The sequence below is a fragment of the Camelus dromedarius genome, chromosome 4 (assembly GCF_036321535.1).
Source record: "Camelus dromedarius isolate mCamDro1 chromosome 4, mCamDro1.pat, whole genome shotgun sequence".
Lineage (NCBI taxonomy): Eukaryota > Metazoa > Chordata > Mammalia > Artiodactyla > Camelidae > Camelus > Camelus dromedarius.
The window spans coordinates 7,973,669-7,999,326 of NC_087439.1; the positions used below are offsets into that span (position 1 = coordinate 7,973,669).

At 42.9% G+C, this 25,658-nt stretch overlaps 1 protein-coding gene across 1 annotated transcript in view; it reads right to left on the reverse strand.

Moving 5' to 3' along the window:
• Window positions 1-25,658, reverse strand: part of CNTNAP5 (contactin associated protein family member 5) — a 741,033-nt gene that overhangs the window by 331,844 nt on the left and 383,531 nt on the right. The window contains exon 8 of the mRNA XM_010979356.3: window positions 13,431-13,695. Within this exon, the coding sequence (XP_010977658.3) occupies window positions 13,431-13,695 (265 nt within the window). The remainder of the gene's footprint in view (window positions 1-13,430; window positions 13,696-25,658) is intronic.

The following is a 25,658-nucleotide window of genomic DNA, read 5'->3' on the forward strand; positions in this document are numbered from 1 at the left end:
TTAAGTAAACTGCTCTGCACTCGCTCAGGAACCAAACTAAAGCTTAAAATGTTTTCTCATGGGGAAAAAAAAAGACACTTTTCAACCCTGCAACTGAACTTGGACATAAAATTTGAAACCCAGCCCAACTGTAAAAATAGCTCAGAATACATGCGATCAGGATGGAATATCTGCCAGGTGTCAGGCACTTTTTTAATTCCTAATTCTCCCAATAGTCCTGGTGGCCACGTTTTTGGGTCCTTGTGGTATTGATGCTAAACCAGAACGTTGGAGCCGCTGCCGGGGTCAAATGGCCACTCAGAGGCAGAGCCAGAATTCAAAGTGCGATGTCCGGCACCCAGACCAAGTTCCTCCTACTCTCCATGCTTCCAAACTAGCCATGTGCTGCTCGAGGAGCTGCTCTCATAGCCAATCACCTCTGCTAAGTGCTCTCTTTTACTGTTGACTTCAACTTTACTTTTATTCATTTCTATTTTTTAAACAGCTTTACAGAGAGAAACTTCACATACCGTCCAATCCATCTATGTAAAAACACACAATTCAATGCTTTTGAGTATAGTCACAGACTTGGGCAGCCATCACAGTTCATTTTAAAACATTTTGTAGCCCCCAACAGAAGTGTTGTGACATGTAGCCATCGGTCCCCAGTCTCCTCAAATCCCACCTCCATCCAGAGCCAACCACTAATCTATTTTCTGTCTGCACGGATCTGCCTGTTCTGGAGATTTCGTATCAACGAAATCATACGTTATGTTGCCTTTTGTGCCCAAATTCTTCCGCTTAGCACAATGTTCTCAAGGCTCATCCCAGGTGACAGCTTGCATCAGTACATCTGTGCGGCTGGGCGGTGCTCCTTTGCGTGGATGCACATCTTGTTTACACTCTTGCCAGCTGATGGGCATCTGGGCTGCTTCTGCACTGGGGCCGCTAAGAACAACACAACTCTGAACATTTATGTATGAATGTCTGCGTGGATCTATGTTTCCCAGTCTCTTAGCCATGCACCCAGGGGCAGAACTTCAGGGTCGTATGGTAACTCCAGATTTCACCTTTTAAGGAGCTGCTAAAGTGTCTTCAAAGTGGCTGCACCAGGCTCTCTTCTCCCAAGGCACCTTCCCCTTCGACAATCCTGAGTCCAAGCTTTGACCCTGTCTTTTAGGGAACTTTTAGCTTCTGAGAAGAATTGAAGTGCAATTCAACTTTTGTTTCTTCAGAACGTCTAGTTTGGTCTGACCCTGGAATTCTAGCTGACTTTTATGGCTTTGATCTTATTTTTCTAGTAAATATTATAAACCAAGCATCTAATGTGTTTTTAAATTTTTTTTAATTGAACTATAGTTGATTTACAATGTTACGTTAGTTTCTGGTGAATAGCACAGTGATTAAGTTATATATTATTTTTCATATTCTTTTTCACTATAGGTTATTACAAGATATTGAATGTAGTTCCCTGGACTACAGTAGGACCTTGTGGGGAAAGGAGGGGGCAGGGATAAATTAGGAGTTTGGACTTAGCAGATACAAACTACTATATATAAAACAGATAAACAGCAATGTCTTTTTTTTTTTTAAATACTGTTTTGTAGTGGAAACTTCCCAACTATTTACAGTTCACATTTGATGACACTGAAACTCAAAGCAGGTAAGCAGTATTCTGAAGACCTAAAAAATTTTAATAGGGGTGAGGTTTCCCCTTAAAGGAGATTTTCTCAACACCAGCACTGGATCTTTTGGTCTGGATAATCCTTTGTCGGGAGTGTGGTGTCCTGTGCTTTCCTTCTGTGCTAGGGAAGAACAAACCTGACTCCATATTAGATCTGTTCCTTTGGCTCTAACCCTGTGCTCTGTCTCCTGTGCTCAGTCATGCTGGTTCTGCGCCTTTTGTAAAAGGATGTCGCCTAGAGCCTGAAATAGACAGGAGAGCCCATTCTCAAGGCTCTGACCTTTAAGGGTGTAACACTTTCCCATTCATATTGAGATAAAAATTTGCAGAACAGAGAATAACACTTGTCTTGTTGGAGTTTTACAGGGACACCATGACCTGACCCACGTGGACAGCTGCAAGAACAAAGGATTCCAAAAACAAAGAATTCATACACCAAGAAGTTTGCAACAACCAACCATACGCCCTCCCTGTTTAGTATAAAAGGAGCCTAAATTCTGACCTGGAGAAGATGGTTCTCCAGGACATGAGTCCCCCATTTTCTTGGCCTGCTGGCTTCCTGAATAAAGTTGTCATTCCTTGCCCAACACCTGGTCTCCTAACTTATTGGACTGTCATGCAGAGAGCAGAAAGAATCTGGACTTGGAAATACTTCTTGTGTAGGACATTGAGTGGCATCCCTGACTTACCAGATGCCCCCACCCCCAGCAAAAAACATCACCTGCCATTGCCAGAAGTCCCCTGCATGGGACTGGGGGAATGGGAAGCTGAGGTTGGTGGGAACGTAGAATTTCTTTTGCTTGAGAAACACGGGATTAAAGGAATAATTTGGAGGTTGCAGAGCCTCAGAAAGCAAGCACTGTCTCTCTCTCGCCCTCCCTCTCTCTGTCTCTCCCTCTCTTTCTCTCTCTCTCTCACTTTCTCTTTTTCTCTCATTCTCAAATTCCTAACAGACCTTTGCATTTCAGCCTTTATCTTATTTCAGTGTCTTCCTTTAGGGTCTGAAGACAGAAACTTTGAAACTGAGTGGCTGTCCTCAAATCTTTAAGCATCAGTCACACAGTGACACAGGGACACACAGAGCTACAGCCCAGGCCAGAGCAGGGTCCCCAAGACCCTATTTCCAACCCCAGAAATAACTTGTTACATGTGTCCTCAATGCCTTTATTTGCCCGTTACCCTTGCTCAAGGCCCTGCCACTTATAATGTCTAGCAATTTAGACAGATTTCTTAATCTCCCTCCACCTGCTTCCTCATCTGTAAAATAGAGACACAATTGCCTGGCTGGACTTGGAAGTTTCTAGGCTCTGTCTTCCCTAGAAAACCCAATTCAGCTGTTTTTCCATATCCTTTCATACTAACCTTTACTTAATAGTTCAAAGGTAGTTTCAATTTTTGAGAGAACAAAGTGGGGAAGAGATAAATAATTGAATAAGGCTGTCTTAAAATGTCAGTCACATCACAGAAGAACATCTTGCAATTATTAGTACCATCTTGCCACAATTCAGGTCCTGAGTTTTTCCTAGATTCCATTTACCCATCAATGGTCAAATTCTATGAACCCTTCCCTACACTGGGTGGTTTGAATTCATGTATGTCTTAAAAACTCCTCTCTGACTTTGACTGCACCCCCTACCTGGGAGTACACTTTGTGTGATGGTCTCCCTTTTCCCAGCCTCCGACCTCTTTCTGGTACAGGACACATTGCTAGTTAACGATCTAAAGAGCAAGGTTATGACCCACTGAACAGCAAGTACCCCTCCTATGGTTCATGGAGCCCAGAGAATGAAACTCAAGACTGCTTATCTTGAAAATCTCTGCCTCTGTAATCAACTCTCCATCTGTCCTGCAATCTGATTTCCCAATATTCCTACACAAATCCCCTCCTCTGGCAAGGCTAGTGTATTCATTATGCTCCCAGTAAAGCACTTAGCTAATTGGTGCCCTCACATCCAGACTCCACTCCACCTGCGTGTTGCCCTCCCAGTTATCTTTCTGTCCAAATTCACCTCCACATCCTCCAATGCCCAGTTTTTGTCTGTCGAAAGACTTCCTCTCCTTAACTGCAGGGACAGGAAGCACCCAATTTTTGGACTTCTACCACAGTCACCTAGCACAGTACAAGACACACCGAAAGAACTGAATGACTGAAGAAATAAATTAATAAACCTGGAAATAAATAAAGCAGGCTTTCCTTGAAGAAATCAGCACATAGAAATTTCTCCTTTCAAATTCTTATAATATCCACAGTCTAATCTATTCACTGAGATCATGATATTTACCACCTTGTACTATGAGTTAACTTAACAGTTCCTCAGTGTAAGCATTATGCCCCAGTGAGATTCAAAGTTCCCAAGGGTCAGAGCCCGTGTCATGTTTCGGTGTCCCTCTCAGCCTCAACAGGGCACCACTGTGCCCTCTCCCAAATGCTCCTTGATTGACTGAGCATCAGACAGGCTGGATCTCCACTGCCAAGTGCCAGCAGCAGGGTCCTCTCTGGCACGTGGACCATAAATCACAGGTTAAACTTTTCCTAGTTGGTAAAGCCTGGCTCATATGTCAAGATAACCTGGATCCTCAGAACCCTCGGTCAGCATATGAAAGGGACACGGCTGTGTTTACCGTACCCTAGGGTCAGATATAAAACGTGACGAGTCCACAATTGATGCTTAAGGTGTTTCCCTAGTAAAGACTTGCATGCTTGGCTCCAATATCTACATGATAAAATTTAAAGTCAGTTTCAGAGACAGACATTCCGCTGTCACCTTTAGGAGACAGCCCAAACCTTGGTGTCCCTGACCAAGATTCTGCTTCGTCTTGTATCTGTCCACCTTTGCTCCCTGTGACCCAGGCACCCGAAGTCACCTATGGAGTCTTCCACTTCTCAATCTCCTTTCATTTCTCTCCTAGATTGGAGTATCCTTCCCCTCCTTCTTCGTTTGACTGAATTCTATTCATTTTTCAAAACCAAGCTGTGTTGTTCTCATCTGTAGGAAACCTCCCTTTCTCACCCCTCCTGGTGTTTCTCCTCTGTGCTCCCCCAGTATCCTGAACATCTGCCTACTGTATTATCAGCATCAGTACCATCCCTTCCAGCAGTGCCTGTGAGCTTTTGGAGGGCAATGCCTCCATCCTCAGGCTTGAGTACAGCACCAGCACAGAGGAGACACTTCAAAAGCTTCCTGAATTAGATGGGGAGAGGGAGCAAAGTGAATTCTAGGAAAGACTTATTAAAGTAGAAAATCTGAAAGCTCAAAGGGGATGATAGAGGTTTTGACGATCAGACTATTTTCCTGGAAAACAAATCTGGCTCCCTCTGTTTCTCTTTGGAGTGATTTGGAGAATAAGTAAGCCAAGAAATAAAATGTTTCCATTATCATTACACAGGCCTGAAAAATCTACTGATGCCTATGAGATCATTCTTTGGGTAGACATTCCCAACCTTTGCTTGGTACCTTGACGCTCAGGCAATTACCTTTCTCGGTTTCCTGTGACATGGGACATCTCATCACATTACTCTCTTCTGAAACTTGAACTCTGTGCTCAGCCAGAGAGTCTGTGGTGACAGTGATAGCCCTGTGGGTGTCTACTCGTTTGCCCTTGCTAGTGGGATTTTCTCATCAACGTTATCTTAGTTAAAGCACAGAGGCATTCATGACAACTTAATTGAAGCAGAGGATGGGGTTCACAGAGTCATCATGTCTACCTGATGTGCAGATGGCGGTGAGTTACAAATGGATGTTATGAAAAATGGCTGTGTTAGGGGAGCAGCACTGTTAATTGCAGGGCTGCAGACTAAAACCATCTGGCCACAGTATTAATAAGGTGAGCACTTTTATCCTTCAGGACACCGCTCCCCCAACCATCTCCCTACCTCTAGGAGCTCCACTGGCCTTTATCTAATTAGTTCTTCCCCTGAGTAGAGCTCATTCCTGGGTTTGATGCATTCTGCAGCATAGAATTGTTGTAACATGAATGTTTGTTTAAAAATCACTATTAACTCCTCTTTCACTGTGAAAATGCTACCCTTCAGAGATGTTGGGTGGGGTCGATTCTACAAGTTCATTTATTTGGACACCTGTTTATACATACAGTGAGGGGTTATAATAATTACTGAGGGCTTGTTATGAGCAAGGGTTAGACCAGCCTTCGGAAAATAGTGGTGAGAAAGGCTGACAGTATTCTCATTCCCAAGAGTCCTCATGTCCTCAGGGTGAGAGTAGCAGTGAACAACCCATTATGTAGACATGTAATTAATACACATTCTTATGGGCTGAATTGTGCCCTTGAATCCGTATGTTGAAGTCCTAACTGCCCAGTGCCTGAGAATGAGTCTGTATTTAGAAATAGAACCCTTAAGGATGTAACTAAGGTTACGTGAGGAGACCCATATCCAATATGGTGGGTGTCCTTTCAAGAAGAGGACATGAGAACACAGACCAACACACAGTGAAGGCCGTGTGGAAACACAGGGAGAAGGTGGCCATCTACAAGCCAAGAGAGAGGCCCTCAGGAGACAGCCCTGCCATCTGATATCTTCAACTTCTAACCTCAAGAACTCTGAGAAAGGAAGTTTCTGTTCGGTCGCCTCAGCTGTGGCATTTTGTTGTGGCAGCTCTAACAAATGAATACATGCATTTATACACATGCTTATGGCCAACGCAACAAAGGAAAAGAGCCACAAGACTAGATCATGGGGCCGCTGGTCTGCTTTGGGAAGGTTTCTTGAGAAAATATCAATTGAGATGAATTCTGGAAAAAACAAGTTAGATAGTGTCGCCCTTAGCTCTAGGGGGATTTATTTAATGCAGAGCGAGCCAATGTGAAATCATCAACTAACATCCATTATGGCTGCTTATTTAAGGGTATGTCACTAGAATTTCATCCTATCTTCAGCTAGAAAAAGAACAAGTCGGTCACAGCAGTCTATGACATCTAGAAACTTAATGACTGGTTAGAACGGATTGTGGAATTAGTAATTCTAGATTGCCCCCTAATTCTTAGTACTCAAGAAACTATAGAAATACTGGGAACATGCAAGGTGGTAAGGACCTCTGATGAACACTGCTGCTTATACCTAGGAATGAAATGGAATGAGCTGGAGTGACCCCTTCAGTAAGCCATTTGCCGTGACTAAAAGCCCTTCCAGGGCATGTGGTTGACCTCTGGGTGTTTGTTGGTCATGTTTCCTTTAACCCAGGAATTCTGTTCTGTGCCTGGTGACTGGCTTTAACTTTCTGTCTTCCTAGCTCAGCATCATTTAGCAGGTCCTGGCTGCCAGGCTGAGATTTCGCCAGCTGAAGACTTCCTCTTTTATCTTCTGAGCTCTGCTCAGTTGTGCTGAGACTCCTTCCTCGATGCGGAAAATTCTACTCTGGATTTGATGCCTCTAGTGATATCAAAGCAGCATACTGTGAGGCTAGAATGCTCTGGACAGAATATTCTCTAATGAAAAACCAAAAGTGGCCTCTTTGCCATGTGGCTTTACTGGTGCTGGTTCTATTTTCTGCAGTGACATAAACACTCAGAAACTCTCATCTGTGACAAAACCTGTCCCACAGTACAGTGACCCTTATCATGGTTCTGTTTTGTTCTCTCCATGTGAAATAGCTCTAATAATTACACCTGCTCTTCTTAACAACGCTTCAAGGTCCTATATACACTTTTTTTTTTTTACAATGTTGTGTTAATTTCTGGTGTAGAGCATGGTGATTCAGTTATACGTACATATCATTTTCATATTCTTTTTTAGTACAGGTAATTGCAAGATATTGAACATAGTTCCCTGTGCTATACAATAACAAGGTCCTAAATATTCTGATTAATTCCCTTACCAACAAATACACACACACACACACACACACACACACACACACACACACAAACACAGTACTCTAGTATGATTTACAGAAGGCTACAAATAAAAACCAAGCACACAGCTTCTGAGATTAGGATCCTTGGTACCTAACTCTATACGGATCCCTGAAGGTAACATGAAGGATCTTTCTGGAACATCCAAGCATCTCATTCACAAAAACCATTGTATGAAAGAAGCTAAGTTTGCCATTCTTACTCCACAAAATGCACCGCAATTTTGGGAACTGAGAAATGACCTATGGAAGGGAGTTGGCCCTGAGTACATCTAACTAAGGTCACCTACCCTGTTTTCAAAAGAAGGCTCTGGGGCTGAAGATAATAAGGGACAGGGTTGGCCTACAGTTTTTCTTCAAGAACCCATATAGAAGTTCAGAAGGGACGTTAGTCATTCTAGACTGATGTTCTCCTTTAGCTACGAAAGACAAAGGTCTAACAGAACACAACTCACTCACACTCCGCATCTATGCAGAACAGGGCTAGGCAGGAGCCCTGGGCTATAGCCTGAGTTCAAGCTCTTTGCCCAGACTGGTTTTTGAGTGGACACTTGACATTTTGGGAGGCACTAGAGCAGGGAAAAACAGACTTCAAATTTTCGTGACTGAAGCCCCCAGATCTTTCTTCCTATCCTCATTCCCAGCATCTACCCATCAGAAAAATAAAAATAACATTGAAATGTCACATTAATTTCACAATAATTATAGTGGTGCCTACTCTTTCTTCAGACTGCTTCATGTTTCACATGAAAGTCAAAACCCTCTGTGTTGATGGCCACAGGAATGAGCCAGGTGGGCTCCTTTACTTTTATGAAATTTCCTGTTTCCTTAGTAATCCAGACTGGTTTAGACAATAACTATCTCCATTCCAAGCACTTGTTTAAGGGCCTTTTAAAATAGCAGCCACTTCCCCCATTAAAAAGTAGAACTTGGATACAGTGGAGTACTACTCAGCCATAAAAAAGGAATGAAGTAATGCTATTTGCAGCAACATGATTGGACCTGGAGATTGTCATATTAATTGAAGTAAGTCAGACAGAGAAAGACAAATATCATATAATATCTTATATGTGGAATCTATAATCTTATAATATCTTAATATCATGTAATCACTTATATAAAGAATCTAAAAAATATATATATATGAACTTATTTACAAAACAGAAACAGATTCAGACATAGAAAACAAACTCATGGTTACCAAAGAGGGAGAGGGGGAGAGATAAATTAGGAGTTTGGGACTAACAGATATACACTACTATAAATAAAATGGATGAACAAGGACCTACTATATAGCACAGGGAACTACATTCAATATCTTATAGTAACCTATAATGGAAAAGAACCTGAAAAAGAAAAGAATAGATTTCTAAAAAAGATACATATAACTAAGTCACTTTGCTGTACACTTGAAACTCACACAACATTGTAAATCACCTATATGTCAATTTAAAGAAATTAACAAAAAAATAGAACATAGCATTGACTGTTCAGCAATAAGGGACAGAGTGGTCCCAAGACACATGTTTCCTCAGGACAAGAGATGAAGAGCTAGGGTCTGAGATTTACCAAGGAGGAAAGCCAGATGTCTGTTCATTTATTTAAGATTTGCATATACAGCTGTTCTGATTCCTGAAAAGAGAAATGGCCAGGCTCACTGGGCAGCAGGGCCCCTGGAAGGTGTTCTCTTTGTTCCTATGTAGACCTCTGTTTTCCAGGTGGGGTTCAGGGCACAGGAGTGACCAGAATGGGAAAGCTGTGCAAAGCACAGCAAAGTCTTAGGAAGTAGACCAACTTCTGCCAGTACATCAAGTCACTTCCAACCTTGGTACTTAGTGATAATCTGACTGAGGAATTGACACTGAGCATTTAAAAAGGTCTGAGAACAGTATGTCACTTATAGCCAATGGATATTTGTGTGTTAATATATGGATCTGCATAATTTACTCTATAATATTAAAAAGATGGCATTAGGTAAAGTACAGAAAAATCTATGAAGACAATGGAGTCACCATCATGTCAACCCCTCCTAGCCCCCCGATCCATCTATTGATAGGGCCATAAGGTTAAATGTTTTGGGAAAACCCAACTTTAGACTCTAATATACCTATTTTCCTTAGTAGCCTATTGTACGTTTGTTCTTTCATCTCAAGCAGTTTCTTTACATTTTGGTTGTTTAAAACAAGAGACAATGTAACAGATGGATATGAATGGCAGTGAGAGACAGCGTAGAGACTGTGGACTTGGGAATGCAAAGGCCTGACGTTGAACACCATCTCCATCCCCTTAACTTAATTTCTGACTCTCAATGACCTCTTTTGCATGCTGGTGAAATAATAACCACTTCATAAGTGTCAGGGGTTTTTGTTTAATTTTTGTGTTTGTAGTATTATATGACAAGGCCCTCACATCATGCCTGGCCTACAAGAGTTGCATGGTGACTGTTGATCCAACTGTCATGCCACTGACAGTGAAATGACACCCTGAGTCTTCCTTGTTTCCACCCGTGCGAGGCTTTTCGCAGAGATGACAAACAGAAAATAAACAAATATGCAAGGTTGGGATTGCACTGTTGTTCTTCACCTTCTGGAAATGTCATCCCTTGGAACAACTAAATTCAAAGGCCTTCTATTTTGAAGATGATTTACTTTGTACTTCTCTTCCTGATCTCCAATGCAACATACACAAAATGATCCCCCCTAAAAGCTACACTGTACAGAACTCTGGGAACATGAGTGAATGTGCAAGGTATCTATGTGATACACTTTCTGGGGGGGGGCCACCTTCTCTTTTAGACCCTGGACATTAGAAACACAAGTAAATATTTAAATATCTGGATTCTGTCTTCAATTAACAAAATGTAGTGCTATTTGTTATTCTCCATGAGGTTCCATCTGTCAAGGGGAGCCCCAATGACCCTCAAAAATTGTTGCACAGTAGTAATTAATTTCTATTCTCATATGGGATTTTCATATCTTATAAAGCCAATATGATCTCAAGTCTTAGAAAACAAGTTTCCCCAGAAATGTCAGAATGTAAGGGCAGAGGAAAGGATAAATTGGGAGTTTGCAATTGGCAGATACAAACTACTATATATAAAAGAGATAAACAACAAGGTCCTACTATAAAGCACAGGGAACTCTATTCAATGCCTTGTAATAGTCTATAATAAAAAAATATGAAAAGAAATGCATATATATATATATATGTATGTATGATTGAAACATGCTGTACACCAGGAAAAAATTTAAAAATAAATACTTTAAAAAATATTAATAATGTAAGGGAAAACTGTTCTTGTTTGATTTGTTGTTTGTTTGTTTGTTTGTTTGTTCTCCTGCCCTTTTTCCCCTGAGGTAGAAAACTCTCAGTAGACACAAAGCCTTGATCCATTTTAAAGAACAATTTAAAAAGTTCAAAAAAAAAAAAGTTCAGATTTTCCAAAATTCAGGAAATCCTTCTCAGGGAGACACTCCAGAAAGGGTTTTCTGAGACAGACATCAGAACATTTTAAAAAACTTTATTTACCTGTTTGAATTTTTGAGAAACATGTCTGAAATAATTGATAATTTCCTCTCCTTCCACAGCTGGGTAATGCGGCAGCTCTTAGCAGCCTCTCTCTCAGCCATAAACACATTTTAATGGACTGACATATGCTTAATAACACAGGTAGCACCTGGATGTTTTTAGAGCAAAGTGCCACTGGGGCCTGTCCTGTATTAAAACTGCATCTCTGACCTGAGGCCTACATGTCTCTGTGCTCAAACATCTCATCGATTAGAGAGAAACAGCCCAGTGCCAGCTCACATTTTTCTTGTTCAAATAAGGAGGCTCGAGGTTTAATTTTCATAACTCTGCACACGAAAAATGTTATGTTTCCAAGTGATTAACTCCCCTCCATGACCAGAAATCTTATACATTTTATAGAAGTCCCAGGACTACACACATTCACTCAGCTTTTATGACTCTGTAAAGCAAGGCCCTTTTTAGCCATTGGTCTGGAGTCAGTATGAAAGAAAAAGAGACTTGCTAAATAACATCTCAACGCTGTGCTCAAGAGTTTAGAGACACTCTCTCATTTAATAGCCACCACAGTCTTATGATGGAAGAATGCTTTCTCATTTTGCATTGTAGGTAGATGCCCACAATGATCCCTGAGTCCTAGCACCCAAGACCTTGGATGATCCCAGGGGCTTGAGCAAGGGCTAGACTGAGTCACTTGCTTCTAGCGAACAGAATATGGTCAAAGAGATGGCAAGCCACTTCCGGTATGAGATTACACAAGACTGTGGCTTTTGTCCTGGGCATTCTCTCTCACTCCCTCTGGGGTCACTCACTCTGGGGTAAGTCAGAGGCAGCCTTTTGGAGAGGCCATGGGGATAAGCTTGGACATGGATCTCTGAGGTGGGCCAACAGCCATGTGCGTGGGCCCAGCAGCAGATTTAGCCCCAGCTAAACCTTGAGATGCCCGGAGCCCCGGCCAACAAGTTGATTGAGCCAGATTCACCTAGTCAAGGGGCCCCTGGATTTATGAATCTTAGAAACTGAGACATCATAAATGTTGTTTTCAACGTCTACATTTTGGTATAATTTGTTATGTAGCTATAGAAAACTAATACACTCCCATTTACATACGAGACCTATGGCTACAGAGCAGTAAGGGGAAGAGGTGCCTTTTGAACCTGTCTGTCTGGACCCCCAGACCCAGGCCCTTCTGTTATTTCCAGGGGTCCAATGGGGTTTTTTTCCCCACTCATTGACATTTGAGGCTCTCCCAATGTCTGACCTGATCTTGACTATTAAGTCACATCATTTACTATTTAACTTACTTTTCTCTAATTTATCTGAATAACAAAACTCCCAGCCCAGTGGGAGAAAAAGACAATTGAATTAAAGAAAGACGCAGTGTCGTGTAATCCAGGATGGGTATCGGCCCAGTGTGCACCACGGAGGGGGATCTGACTCAGACTATAGAATGAGGACGGCTTCTCAGATTTCTTGACCAAGCAGCGTGACTTTGCCCCAGATCCAATGTCTGGCACGTGCTCTGACCTCAGTAAGTGCTTGTGGACTAAGAGAGCTTGCTGCTTCTGGAGGGACAGGAGACCGCAGTCGGGTAACACGTGAAAAAGGAGGGAGACGATTCCACTGCTGTGTGTTGAAGGGGCAGCAGTTAGAAGGACCAGAGAAAGTGCCCAGATTTGTCTCTTATTGCTACAATAGCACTTATACCATATTGTTATAAAAGTGAGCGTTTTCCAGACTTCAGCTTTCCGAGGACCTGTTTTTAAAGTTTTGCCACACCCTGATGCCAGAGGTAATAGTATTTACTTAATATCTTAAAATATATTTTTAAAATATTTTAAAAGACTCACTAATGTTTACTTGAAATGGAATTCAGTGGCTGTAAAAAACAAAGTCCTATGGGAGTGTGGGGTGCAAAGAAACTAGACACTTTGAAGTCAGACAGGTTCAGGATGAAATTATCTATCACCATGTGATTTTGGAAGTTATTCAGACTCCATGACTCTTCATCTAGAGAGTGGAAAATAGTATTTTTCTTGAATGAGCATGGCAGGGATGCCACATAACACATGCTGTGTCGGTGGAGACCTAAAAAAGAGCTCTGTAAGTGGTCTACATTATGCTAAATGGTGTTAGACAGGAATTCTTATCCCCATTTCTCGGATGAGACTGTTGAGGGGCAAGGAAATTAGGGGACGTGTCAAAGGTTACCAAGCTAAATCTGAATTCGGGGTTTTCCGCATAAGAAAAGAAAAATGTTGCTTCTCCACACTTAGGGTGAATTTGTGCCAATCCCGCATCCCCAGGGTCTGTATGTTTTGGTCGGAATCTCAGAGCAAGACCCCGACCTAGAGGTTTTCAGCAGACGATACCTGTGAGGATCTCGGCCGCGCGCTCTGTCACTTTCTGAATCACGAGTCTCAGGGTCCCACCCTCCAGGCTCAGGAGCAGGGTCCCTGAGCCCTCAGACAGCTCCGTGGACAGAAGGAGACCATCGTGGTTCCACGTTCGAAACTGGAAACTCACTGAGAGCCCGTCGATCTGGGGGGTGCCGGGCAGCAGCAAATAACTGCTGGTGGAGCTGAGGAACGTGACAGGAACAATTTGTGGCTCGGCGCAGGAGAAAGTGACGTTGCCCTGGAAAACAATAAACATCAAGTACATGAAAGCCATTTTTTATTCTGCAATCTGACAGTTGATAGAAACAGCCACCTGGAGCTGACCTTAATTTCAGGATCATTCTCCATTCAGCTGCAAGATCTTAAAGGGAAAGGTATGCCTGCTTGGTTCGGAAACACCCACAAGATTGTTTTCCATTCCAGTTTTACAGATTGCAGGGCTGTCTGCAAAGAGGTCACCAAAGACCTCGGGAGGGGTAGGGGGATGGGAAGCGGCAGACGTTTCTAGAGAACCAGAGATGAAAATCATGACATTCATTCAGTGAATCAGTATGGACTGCAAGTCAACTAGGTGCCAAGCACGAGGATACCTCTGACAGAGAGAGATGCACACACAAAAGCTTGGTGGCGAAATTAGCAAAATGACATCTCTGGGGAATTAGTCATTTCTGAACATAAAGTGGGGCAGAGAGGACCAGAGACCATGAAGGAGGTGCGGCAGAGAAAATGAAGGGAGGCAGAGATTAAAAGCCCTTTAAGCTTTTGCTAAAGTTATCGTTCAACGTTAGAAGCAATAAAGTGACATTGGCTAGATTTTTAATTTATTAAGAGTGTTTTTAGCCTATAATGAAAAAGAGTATGAAGACAATGATATGTATGTATATGGATGACTGAAACATTACACTGCACACCAGAATTGACACATTGTAACTGACTACAATACGTCAATAAGAAAAAAGAGAATATTTTCAGTAGCACAGGGAGAAGGGGTTTGCATGAGAGGATTAGACAGGGAGTAGTAAGTGGGCATAGACTAGAGTTAAGAAGACTGTTTTTTGATAAGTGAGAGGAAACGAATCCAGGATGATTAGAGTAAGAGTCTGCATCCAGGAAGTTACAGGAAAATAAAGAACTGTATCTATGTGCCCATCTCAGCTGAGTGCTGGAGTCCCTCTTACCAGATGAAAAGGAGAAGTCCTGGAAGACCTTACAGATTAAAATTGGTGTTACATTATGAAAGCCATTGGGAATTTTTATAGCCAATGACATCTTGTTTTTCACCCCTACCATTTGTTTCTTTTAGGTGCTGAACTGATCTTCACAACAATGCAGCGAGTTTTAACACAATATTCTCCTCTAAATAGTCATAGTGTAGTAGGGAAGAAAAAACCCCAACTCCATATGAGATCTGTTCCTTTGGTGCTAACCTGTGCTCTGTTTCCTGGGCTCAGTCATGCTGGTTCTGCACCTTTTGTAAAAGAAAGTTGCCTAGAGCCTGAAATAGACAGGAGAGCCCATTCTCAAGGCTCTGACCTTTAAAGGGTGTAACACTTTTCCATTCATACAGAGATAAAAAGTTGTAGAACAGAGAGTAACGTTTGTCTTGTTGAAGATTTACGGGAATATCATGACCTGACCTACGTGGAGCTGCAGGAACAAAAGATTCTGGCACCAAGAAGTTTGCAACAACCAACCACACCCCTCCCCCTTTTTAGTATAAAAGGAGCCTGAATTTGACTTGGGGAAGGTGGTCATCCAGGACATGAGTCCCCATCTTCTCGATCTGCTGGCTTTCTCAATAAAGTTGTTATTCCTTGCCCAACACCTCATCTCCCGATTGATTTGCCTGTTGTGTGGCAAGCAGAACGAGTTTGAATGTAGCAACAAGAGGCACATCATGTTTCCTCTAAATCTGTCCACAGCCACCGAATGATGCTATGCCCCGCCTTGTAGAGACACTCCCATAGCCAGCACTACTTGTGCAAAAAAGACAGAGAGTCTGCAAAGGGCACCTCCCAGGCTTGCCTGGCTGTATGAATTCGACATTCCACTAAGGTGGCCAGGTAGTGGGGTTTGATAACCTAGTACAGCCACTCACGCTAGAGCAGGTTAACCATTCAGCTCAGAGAACCTCATAGTCCAGATACACATCCCTAAATCACAGTGATGTTTATTTGGGCTAGTTGTACATTTCTGAAAACAAATATTAGTCTCCAAACAAACATCCACTGATGGTACATTTTTAATGATTCACTCAGCAAGTACACTGCTACAAGCATCTGCTTGCATTAATCACGCGTTGTCCTGGTTTAGATGTTTTCTTCGCTTTAGGCTAGATCCCCAGAAGTTAATTAATGTGTCAAAGGGCAAGACCCTCAATATCCGTCAAGTAACTGCCCACAGTTTATATGCCCCAGGGGGCCCAGCGTGAGGCTAAGTGCTTACATACATGTCTCATGTATTCCGCACAATGGAACTGCAGCCATTTAGAGAATGCACAGACTGGGTCTGGAGAAGTTAAGCAGTTCAATCAAAGTCATAACCCTCCTTAGCCATGATGATGGGGGGCAAACCTATGCTCATCAGACATGGAAGATGTGGTCTCTGAGACCTTCCGCCTCTGAGTGAATACACTATTATATATATAAAAAAAAATCCATCAACTTGCTTTTGCTATCCCATTGCTCTTTTAATTTTTATTATTTTGATTTCTGGTTGTTTTTTTTTTCCAAGATGAACTATCCCCACTGATGACAGGTTAATGGAGGCAGGGCTGTGGTATTTGTTTTTTGTTTGTTTTGGGTGAGGGGAGATAGTTACGTTTATTTACTTACTTTTTATGTTTAATGGAGGCACTGGGGATTGAACCCAGGACCTTGTGCATGCTAAGCACGTGCTCTACCGCTAAGCTGTACCCTGCCTGAGGGCTTAATCTTTTAAACAAAGCTAAATCACAAATGCTTCCCAGGGGAAGGTGGGAAATAGCGTAACTTAGCTTCTTCTTTTCTTTTCCTGAAGTCAGTATCACCTCCTCTGGTCGCAATTTGCCAGAGCAAAGCAGCACCCAATGTTTGAGGCTCTGTAGAAGAGGGAACGAACGGTTGGGAAGCAGTGATGGGGCCAAAGGCAGAAACAAAGGAGCTTATAAAATGCCCTCCCCAAGAGATTCAAAAGCCCAGTTTTATCCATCATGCCATTTCCCAAGTGTCCTACAGCTTGATGGTTATGGAAGGTGGTCCTCGGGACAGTGGGTTTAGAGTAACTGAGATTCTCCCTTTGTTTGATCAGTTCACTCACATCTGATGAGAGGTCCGGGGGCTCCCTTCCTCAGACTGGCTAATGTCTAATGGGTCCCTGTATTTGTGAAACAGGCAAGGGAACTCAGAATCCCTTGAGGGGCACTCCCAGGACACTGAAGTGTTCCTGGCAAGATTCTGGTGGCAGGCAAGAACTTCAAATCAACGCCTCAGGGATTCTCACTGGTTAAGGTAAAGCCATGGTTGGAGATCAACACTGCTCTACTGGGAGCAGGAGAACTCAGAATGAACTGGGACACAGACTCTGTCTGTAGGCAGTTTCTCTGGGTCACTGCAAGCCATGCCCCCACCACCACCACATTCCCTGCACACTGTTCTCTCTCGTTCTTGCCCTCATACAGCTGCTGGAACTGTCCCAAACTTCTCTGTTTTCAGAGCACTTCCCTGCTAACGTTCACCACTGCTGGCAGAAACACCACCATGTCGAGAAGCTTCGATACTCACCCCAGTCCACCCTCATGGGGATAAAGAAAAAAATCAGCTAAACAAAAAAAGGATGACTTTTGAAATCAGCATGGACTGTTTAATCACTGTCAATGACGCCGTTTGTGACTTCAGATTCCTTCTCTGGACAGCATCTGAGGGTGTCCCCAGAAATGATTTTGAAAAAGCATGCGAGACAACATACTCTAGAATAGCATTAAAACAGTGACAAAAAGTCGACAGTCTCTGTTCTATCCTGTATACCAACTTAATCTCTTTAATTCAACTTCCATCCCATCCCCGCCAAGAAGGACGGTCCGTTCCGCAGACTCTCTGTTCTATTGTACATTTAATTTGTTAGGAATTTCAACATGCATTCAAGGTGTCTCAGACGTGGTGAAACAATGTGCTAAGCACAAGGGTTTATAAGTTATACACATAAATACGATTCTGGTCCTCTGCATTCTCTACTCACTCAAAGTACATTTTGACTGTAATTGGTACAGAGTGTGCCACGATACAGGAATGTACCATGGGGGTCAAATCTTCAAGGTAAATCAACCCGCCCTGGCCCTACGGATGAAACTGAAAGGAGGTCACTATCACGACGATGGTCCTTTCCCCTGTGTATATGACAAGGCCTCCAAGGCCTTTCCTTGTGCAAGAAGAAGCTCCCTCTACATTCACGAGGTTAAATCCATGGTGTCTGATGTGCCTCTCCTGGTAACACCGCCATGTTTTGGTTGGATGGTGATTCCACTGAGCACAGGTCGCTGGTACCTCCAAGTGGGGGCCTCTCTTTGTCCCCAAAATGGCAGTTCTTCGCACCCTGGGCTTTTGCGTTTATACACATTTATCCTTCTCTAACAGACAAGGTATCCAGACGTGCTGGGCCAAAGATTAAGAAGCCATTTGTCCTTTGGGGATTCCAGACAATGTCTACTTTCCTCCTCTGGCATCCACCATGGCCTTGTCTTTGCTGCCCTCAAAACACAGAAGTTCCCACCCCACCTCTTTCCTCAGAAATCAAAGTATTTGATTTCTACGGATGAAGCATAGAACTTTGAAACCCGAAAGATCCATTCGCAGACCATCTTAGAGAGACTGCCCATATCTATGGAAAACCACTTTGCTTTGTACCATAAACAGGGGTTCTACTGTCCCCTGACTTGTGAAGTGGGATGGGCTCCAAAGATTGGTAAGTGTCTTGAAAGACAAGAACCACATTTGTGTCAGTGGAAGATACAAGCTCTTTTCATTGAGTCTTCCTCTTCCAGGAAGCCCTCCCTTTGGAGGGCAGAGAAAAAGCTCCACGTCACTCATTGCTCTGAAGACACGGTCCACGAGGGCTTACACAGAAGAAACCTGTACTCATCTGGAGGGTTACAAACTGCTTCCTGAGGGAAGAGACATTGGAACTGAGACTTTACAGAAGAGCAGATGTAACTACTTGGAGAGTGAGATGTGTTATCTGAGCAGAGAATGAAAGGAGTTTCTAATGCCAGAGGCAGGAAGGGGTCGGCACTTTCAATGACTTGGCAGAAGGTCAGCTGACTTCAGGTCCAAGGCCAGCGTGACAGCCGTGAGGTGCAGAGGGGAGGGCAGGAAGGGCCACCATCACTAAGCCTTTAGTCCATGTCGAGGGGCTCCAACTTGATTCTATGGGCAAAAGAGGATGGGGTGGGTGAAGGGAGAATGGATGCAGAGACTACATGCAATCATGTTGTACTTCGGATGCATCCCTCGGGGGCCGTTGGAGAGAGTAGAGTGTGCGTTGTGTGCAAGAAAGAACCACACTGCAGGCAGCAATGGCAGTGATGTAGACCAGAGCAGTTAAGGGCTTGTGGAGGGCTCTGTCTGGAACGGCGAAGGGGGAGAGAGAGGACTGCAAATGGACATTTTGCAGGTAACACTGATAGTAAGTCGTGTGCAGAGGAAAGGGCTGGGGAGATGGGTGTGTGGCTTCCACGCTCTCCACTTGCACAGGGACTTCAAATAGCAAAGAGCAGAGCTGGCCCTGGACCACCAGTTGACATCCCCTCCCACTCCAGTGTAAAGACACTGACTGCAAACAGAAGTCTTTAAGCCCATTTGGCCAATCAATTTGCACCCCTGCTTCCTAAACACACTCCCTGCCTTTCCCCCTCCCCCAGGAGGGGCTCCTTCAGGCTCTCCACTCACCTCCACACCCCCTCCCTCCAAGGCTGAGTAGAACTTCCTCCTGACACTTTCTGGATGCCTTTCCAGACCCTCTCCATCCTGGAGGGCGCTGCCTTCTCCATGGGTTCTCAGTGGTTTGTGTTACTGAACCCTTTATCTGTACATCCATACGTGGGTTACCACACACTTGTCATGCCTCTCTTAGTGCCTTCTAATAATTAGCTACTCTTTAATAAGTATCTAGGCTTTACATAAAAATGCATTTGGAATTGGGTCTAGAGCATCTTGCTTTGAACTCTGAGAAGAAAGGGAAATTGTTCGATGTAGCCAGAACTGGATTCTTATCATGAATGTTTACCTGGAGAATCATCTGTTCCCTCAGGTCCCTAGTTTTTGTTGCTATAGCTGGGAGAACAATGGGAGAGGGCACTGTGGGAACACGGGGACCGTGTCTGGCATTGTTCTTGACTAGTTGTTTTTCTGTTTTCTGATCGGTTCTGGGTGACCTGATTTGGCTCCCTAGGTGGGTGAAGGGGAAACAGCCCAGGGCACTGGGCCTTCCGGCAGCCCCCAGCCTCAAGCACATGCAAGCACAGTTGCAGTTCACTCCCCGCAAAGGAAAGAGCCCATCCCCTCACTGCGCCTCTGATGGGTGGGGAGTGGCGTTACCTGGGAGGGTAGCATGAACCAGAAATCGATCTGCCAGGTCTGGGACCCAGGTCCTCTGCCACCCAGGGCACCCAGCTGTCTCTCATCTGAGAACCCTCATCTGCCCTCTCAGAAAAAGGGAAAGGGGAAAAAAAAGTGGGGGATTTAAAGAATGGATCATTTTTTGTGTATTGAAAAAAAGACCTGGGGTCATCGATGGAGGTAGGCTAGGAACAGGCCTTGACTAAAGGAAGGATGAGTCTGAACCAGGTGTGTCCGGGGACCAAGGCAGAAGGCAGAGCAAGGTCAACATGGACAGACAAGGGAGGTGCCGGGCAAGCGGCCAGTCTGTCCCACTGGGGCGCCTCATAGTCACAGCACGTCTGGACACATCCTTCCTTGGGTCCTAAGAAGAGATGGTAAGTCAAGTATGGCTGTCCTGCTGCACCAGAAAACCAATTTTTCAGACCTCAGAGGAATACAGCAGACGCAGCTCAAAGTTCTGCTAATCTATACAGCTTTTAGAGTTTCCTAAAGGACCATGTCCAAGGGTTACTGTGCTGAGCTGTTATTTACAAAGCATTTTCATTGTGGGTGTTTGTTTTGTTTTTAATCTTCATCCACACATCACAACACCCTGCTGAGTGAAAAAATAGAGCTCGCGATGCAAGGCTGCGTTTCAATCATGAGGCAGCAAACAAAGCCAATCAAGCATTTATGAGCTGGGGGAAAATGATCTTGATCCAATCTAATTTGTGGGGAAAGATTTCCAAGCCAGTTGTTGATTACCCAAATGAGTACAACCATTTCTAATTTGATTTGTCTGAAAACTACCAGGACTGCCTGCATGCTCTCAGCAAATGTCAGGGAAGGCTGGCCTGGGAGCTAAAGCTGTCTTGGTGATTCACAAACTTGGGGTGGGGGGCGAGGCAAATGAAGGCTCTTTTGCATGTTTGGGGGAAGATGGGCTCCTCCCTTCTTTTGTTTGTTATCTGGTCAACAGACATTAATTGAGTTGTTCATCTGAGACCGGGTTGGTCCTAGTCACAAGAACACAGCCCAGGAGACAGGCAGGCTCAGACTTCGCCCATCTCGGCTTCTGCTACATTAGGATGAAGGACATGGGACATGTCATCCCAGCTATGATGACGCGCTCTGAGAGAGAAGTCTGTGTTTCTGGGTCAGCATGTAACAGGGGTTCGTGAAGTACCTTTTGATTTGAACTTGGGAGGACACATAGAAAGGAGTGGAGTTGGCAGCGGGGTTGAGGTGGGGGAAGGAAACAGAGGAGGATGGATACTGGGAAGAAAGGCATGGTGCATTTGGGGAATTTAAGGGAGACCAGACTCTTGGCAATAGTATTCACAGGCCAGGTTTTGTTTCTGCCAAGGGAGGCCTTCCAGGATGAAGACTGTCCTCCATAGGACTTCATTTGAAGGACACTCAAGAGAGAAGCATTTTTAATATTGGAGGAAAAGCCCCACTTACAGCCAAAAAGCATGGGCGGGCCGGCAGGGGGTCCCCCACATGGCCCTCTCCCTTGGTCTCCCCCGAGCTGGCTGCATGCAGTCACCAGTAACAGGGACCCACTGAGAGCCTTGTACCACCTTGGGTCTCAGAGACTCTTGACTTGGCCTCTATTTTGCCCCACCCCCAACTCCCCACAACCTGAAAGCTCTGTTTCAGGTCCCGGGCCGTGGATTCAGTTTTGACACCCTGCCTGCGTGTTTCTCTGTTTCTGGCCGTGTATTTTATGCCTATTCCTTGTGCATCAAAGATGAATGGTCCCACCAAGATTTTGGCTTTTCCAAGTAGTTGTGCCTTTCAACTTGAGGCAAAACCCAGAGGAAGTCCCTGGGAGTTGGAGAATGGAAGGGAATGAAAAACAGACCCATGATTAACCTGATAACCTCTTAGTTTTCAGGCACAAGACAAAGCTGTAACTCTATTTTGGGAACTCTTGAATTCCTGTTTCCAAATATTGTGCTAGGCTATTTAGAAATATGAATCAAGAAGCTTAAGAATATTAACAAGGCTTTTTTTAATACTTTATGTTCATGTCTACAAATCTATGTTTAGAAAATAATCTGAAATTAGACTAAGATTACACACTAGGCACCATTATTTATAACAATACAAACCTGGGTCTAAAATTAAAGCAATGTTAAGTAAATCATGGTATATCCATTTGACATACTATTCTGTTCCTGCCAATAACAATGGTTACAGTAAACATAAAAATCATTTACAACATAATACTGAATGATGAACAGAATATAAGTTTGCACATACAAAATCAGATAAAATGCATCTATATAAATATGCAGACATAGAACAGAGACTCATTGGCTGAACAGTGGCTCTCTCAAGGAATTATATTGATTTTTACCTAATACAGGGGTGAGGGTATTGCTCAGTGTTAGAGTACATGCTTAGCATGCATGAGGTCCTGGGTTCAGTCCTAATACCTCCATTAAAAATTAGTAGTAGTAGTAGTAGTAGTAGTAGTAGTAGTAATATAATAATAATAATAATAATAATAATAATAATAATAATAATAATAATAATAATAATAATAATAAATAATAATAATAAATAAACCTAAATTACCTCCTCACCCTCCCCAAAACAAAAACCAAAAAAAACTTTATTTACCTAATAAAATTTTTCGCTATTTCCAGTTTAGTTAAAATAAAGAAGTATAATTTTAGAGTGAATGTTTTAGTGAAATAGTTTCCAAGCATTGTTTTACTTGAAAGCTTTCAAAACCACTCCACTCAGGGTTAGTAATTGCTCTCAAAGGCATTGGTGTGGATTATTGAGAAAAAGAAGTAACAGCAGTTAATCCAGATAGGGCTGGAAACAGCTGGCTAAGAAAGCCAAGGACGATGACTTTTCAAATGGCTTCCATTTCTGAAAGATTTCAGAACCGCCTGTCCCGTCTACTGCAGTTTTTAATCAGGTGCCTATTCCGCTCAGGAAGGCAAAGGTAACAAGTCATTCTGAGAGTAAGGCCGAAGTAGGGTGATGTGTGCGTGCGTGTGGGTGTGGGTGTGTGTGTGTGTGTGTCTATTTTTTCCCTTTGAGTAAACTCACTTCTCCAAATGACTTCTCTTGGCAGACACACAGAGCAACCTTCTACGCTATGTGCACGCATATGGTGGTTTTTCATACTAAATTCACTTTAAGGAGGAACTAGTGTTCTTAGCTCTGAAAACATAATACAGGATTCTTGATTCTTGGGTAGAGACTGGAAAAGTTCAAGTGCGTGTGAAGGGCCAGTTGTCACCAGCTGGCCAGTAAGACCAAACAAACGTACAGCTCCAGAATGAGCATACGATAAAAAAGTCAGCATTTCCATTTCATTAGTAATGACTTACGAGATTGGAAGAAAACATTTCTAATTCTGGTATCTCTAAATAAACATTTAACGCTCACAATGAAAAAGAATATGAAAACGAATATATGTGTATTCATGTATGACTAAAACATTGTGCTGCACACCAGAAATTGACACAACATTGTAAACTGGCTACAACTCAATAAAAAAATTTACAAATCTTCCTGATAAAAATATTTTTTAAAAAGAAGCAGCTTTTGGAATACTTATATTTGGGGTGATAGGTACACTAAATCAATACAGTCTAATAGAAATATAATGTAAGCCAGAAAGAGAAAGAAAAATACCATATATCACTTGTATGTGGAGTCTAAAAAAAAGATAAATGAACTTATTTACAAAACAGAAACAGACTCACACATAGAAAACAAACTTATGATTACCAGGGTGGGAGGAAGGGGGTAGGAAGGGATAAACTGGGAGTTCGAGATTTGCAGATACACACTACTATATATAAAATAGATAAGCAACAAGTTTCTACTGTACAGCACAGGGAACTATATTCAATATCTTGTAGTAACTTATGGTGAAAAAGGATATGAAAAGGAATATATGTATGTATATGTATGACTGAAGCATTGTGCTGTACACCAAAAATTGACAGAACATTGTAAACTGAATATACTTCGGTAAAAAAATGTAAAATTAAATAAAACTCTTAATATAAAACAGAGAAATGAGCAATATAATGTAAAAAAAGAAAAAAGAAATACAATGGGAGCCACATCAATTAAAAAAATTGGTAGCCATAAAAAAAAGGTAAAATGAAAGAAATGGATATAATCTGAATTTGAATGTTGGGTAATTTAACTCAATACATACAAATATCATTTAAACATGCAACTAATATTAAAATCATTGCCTTTACATCACATCCCAGTTTGATATAGCCACATTTCATAGGCACATAGCCACATGGGGCTGGTGGGTACCATATTGCACAGCACAAGTCTAAAGCATCATTACAATGGTGGTGGTAGAATTGTGCTTTCCAATCCGGATACTGAAATAGAAATTGTACCACTTCTTACGTGAGAACTCCTATAGACTGACTTACTGTTCACAGAGATTTTGGCAGAGGTTTCTAGATAGCTGCTCAAAACCTCCCCATTCTCTCTGCCTTTCTGGGAGGTAGGATGCCAATGTAATGAGGCAATAGCGTTCTCAGCTGGGTGATTACATTTCCCCACTGCCCCTGAGATATGTGTGACCATGAGACTAAGTTGGGTTAAGAACAGTCAGGGTCCCAACAACTCCACAGGGCTGCTGGGACCTCTGTTTTTGTTTTGTTTGGAGGAGGGAGAGTTCACAGGTAGATGCCACCAGCACTTTACGTGGTCTCCAGATAACAACATCTTAAGTGATTGTTACGGGCTGAACTGTGTTTCTCCAGAATTGATACGTTGAAGCCCTAACCCTTGTACCCCAGAATGGGACTGTATTTGAAGATGCAACATTTAAAGGGTGATTAAGTTAAAGCCATGTCATTAGAAAGGGCCCCAAGCCAAGTTAACAGGTGTCTGTACAAGGAGAAACAAACTGCATACACAGAGAGAGCTCAGTTACACCCGCACCTACAGAAAAGGCCATCTGATGACACAGTTAGAAGATGACCATCTGCAAGCCAAGGAGAAAGCCCTCAGGAGAAACAAAACTTGCCAACACCTTGATCTCAGATTTCTAGCCTCCAGAACTGTAAGAAAATAAATTTCCGTAGTTTAAGCCAAGCCACCCAGTCTGTGATATTTTGTCACGGCAGCCCTTGTAAGCTAACACAGTGGTGGGGAGATTTTTAATAATTCTCCTTAATCAAATATTTGAGTTGAAAGGAATGGTAGAGCTTCTCTAGAGGACACTTCTCAGTTGTGGGCAGCACCAGAAGGAACAGGTTAATTGTGACATTTACCCAGCTAACTAGTGACCTAACTGGATGGAGAAGTCACGTCTGACTCATGCAGTGCTCTTTCTAATCAGGCAGTACCACTTCTGCTGGATCAGAGAAGCCGAAATCATTAGCAGAGCACCCCGAAGATCATCTTCTAATTTTCCATCTCTAGGCAGCTAAAAGTTGGATGGTGTGAAGGATCTTTTAACTATACGTACAGGTGTGGAGAGGATCAATCTTTCTTTCAGAAGTTGCTACAGTTTTGAATACGAAGATGTTCTTCCTTACTGATAACCAGACCCTGAAAGTTTACCTTGGTCATTATCATCATGACATAAACTCAAATAAACATTTGTTAAGCACCTGCC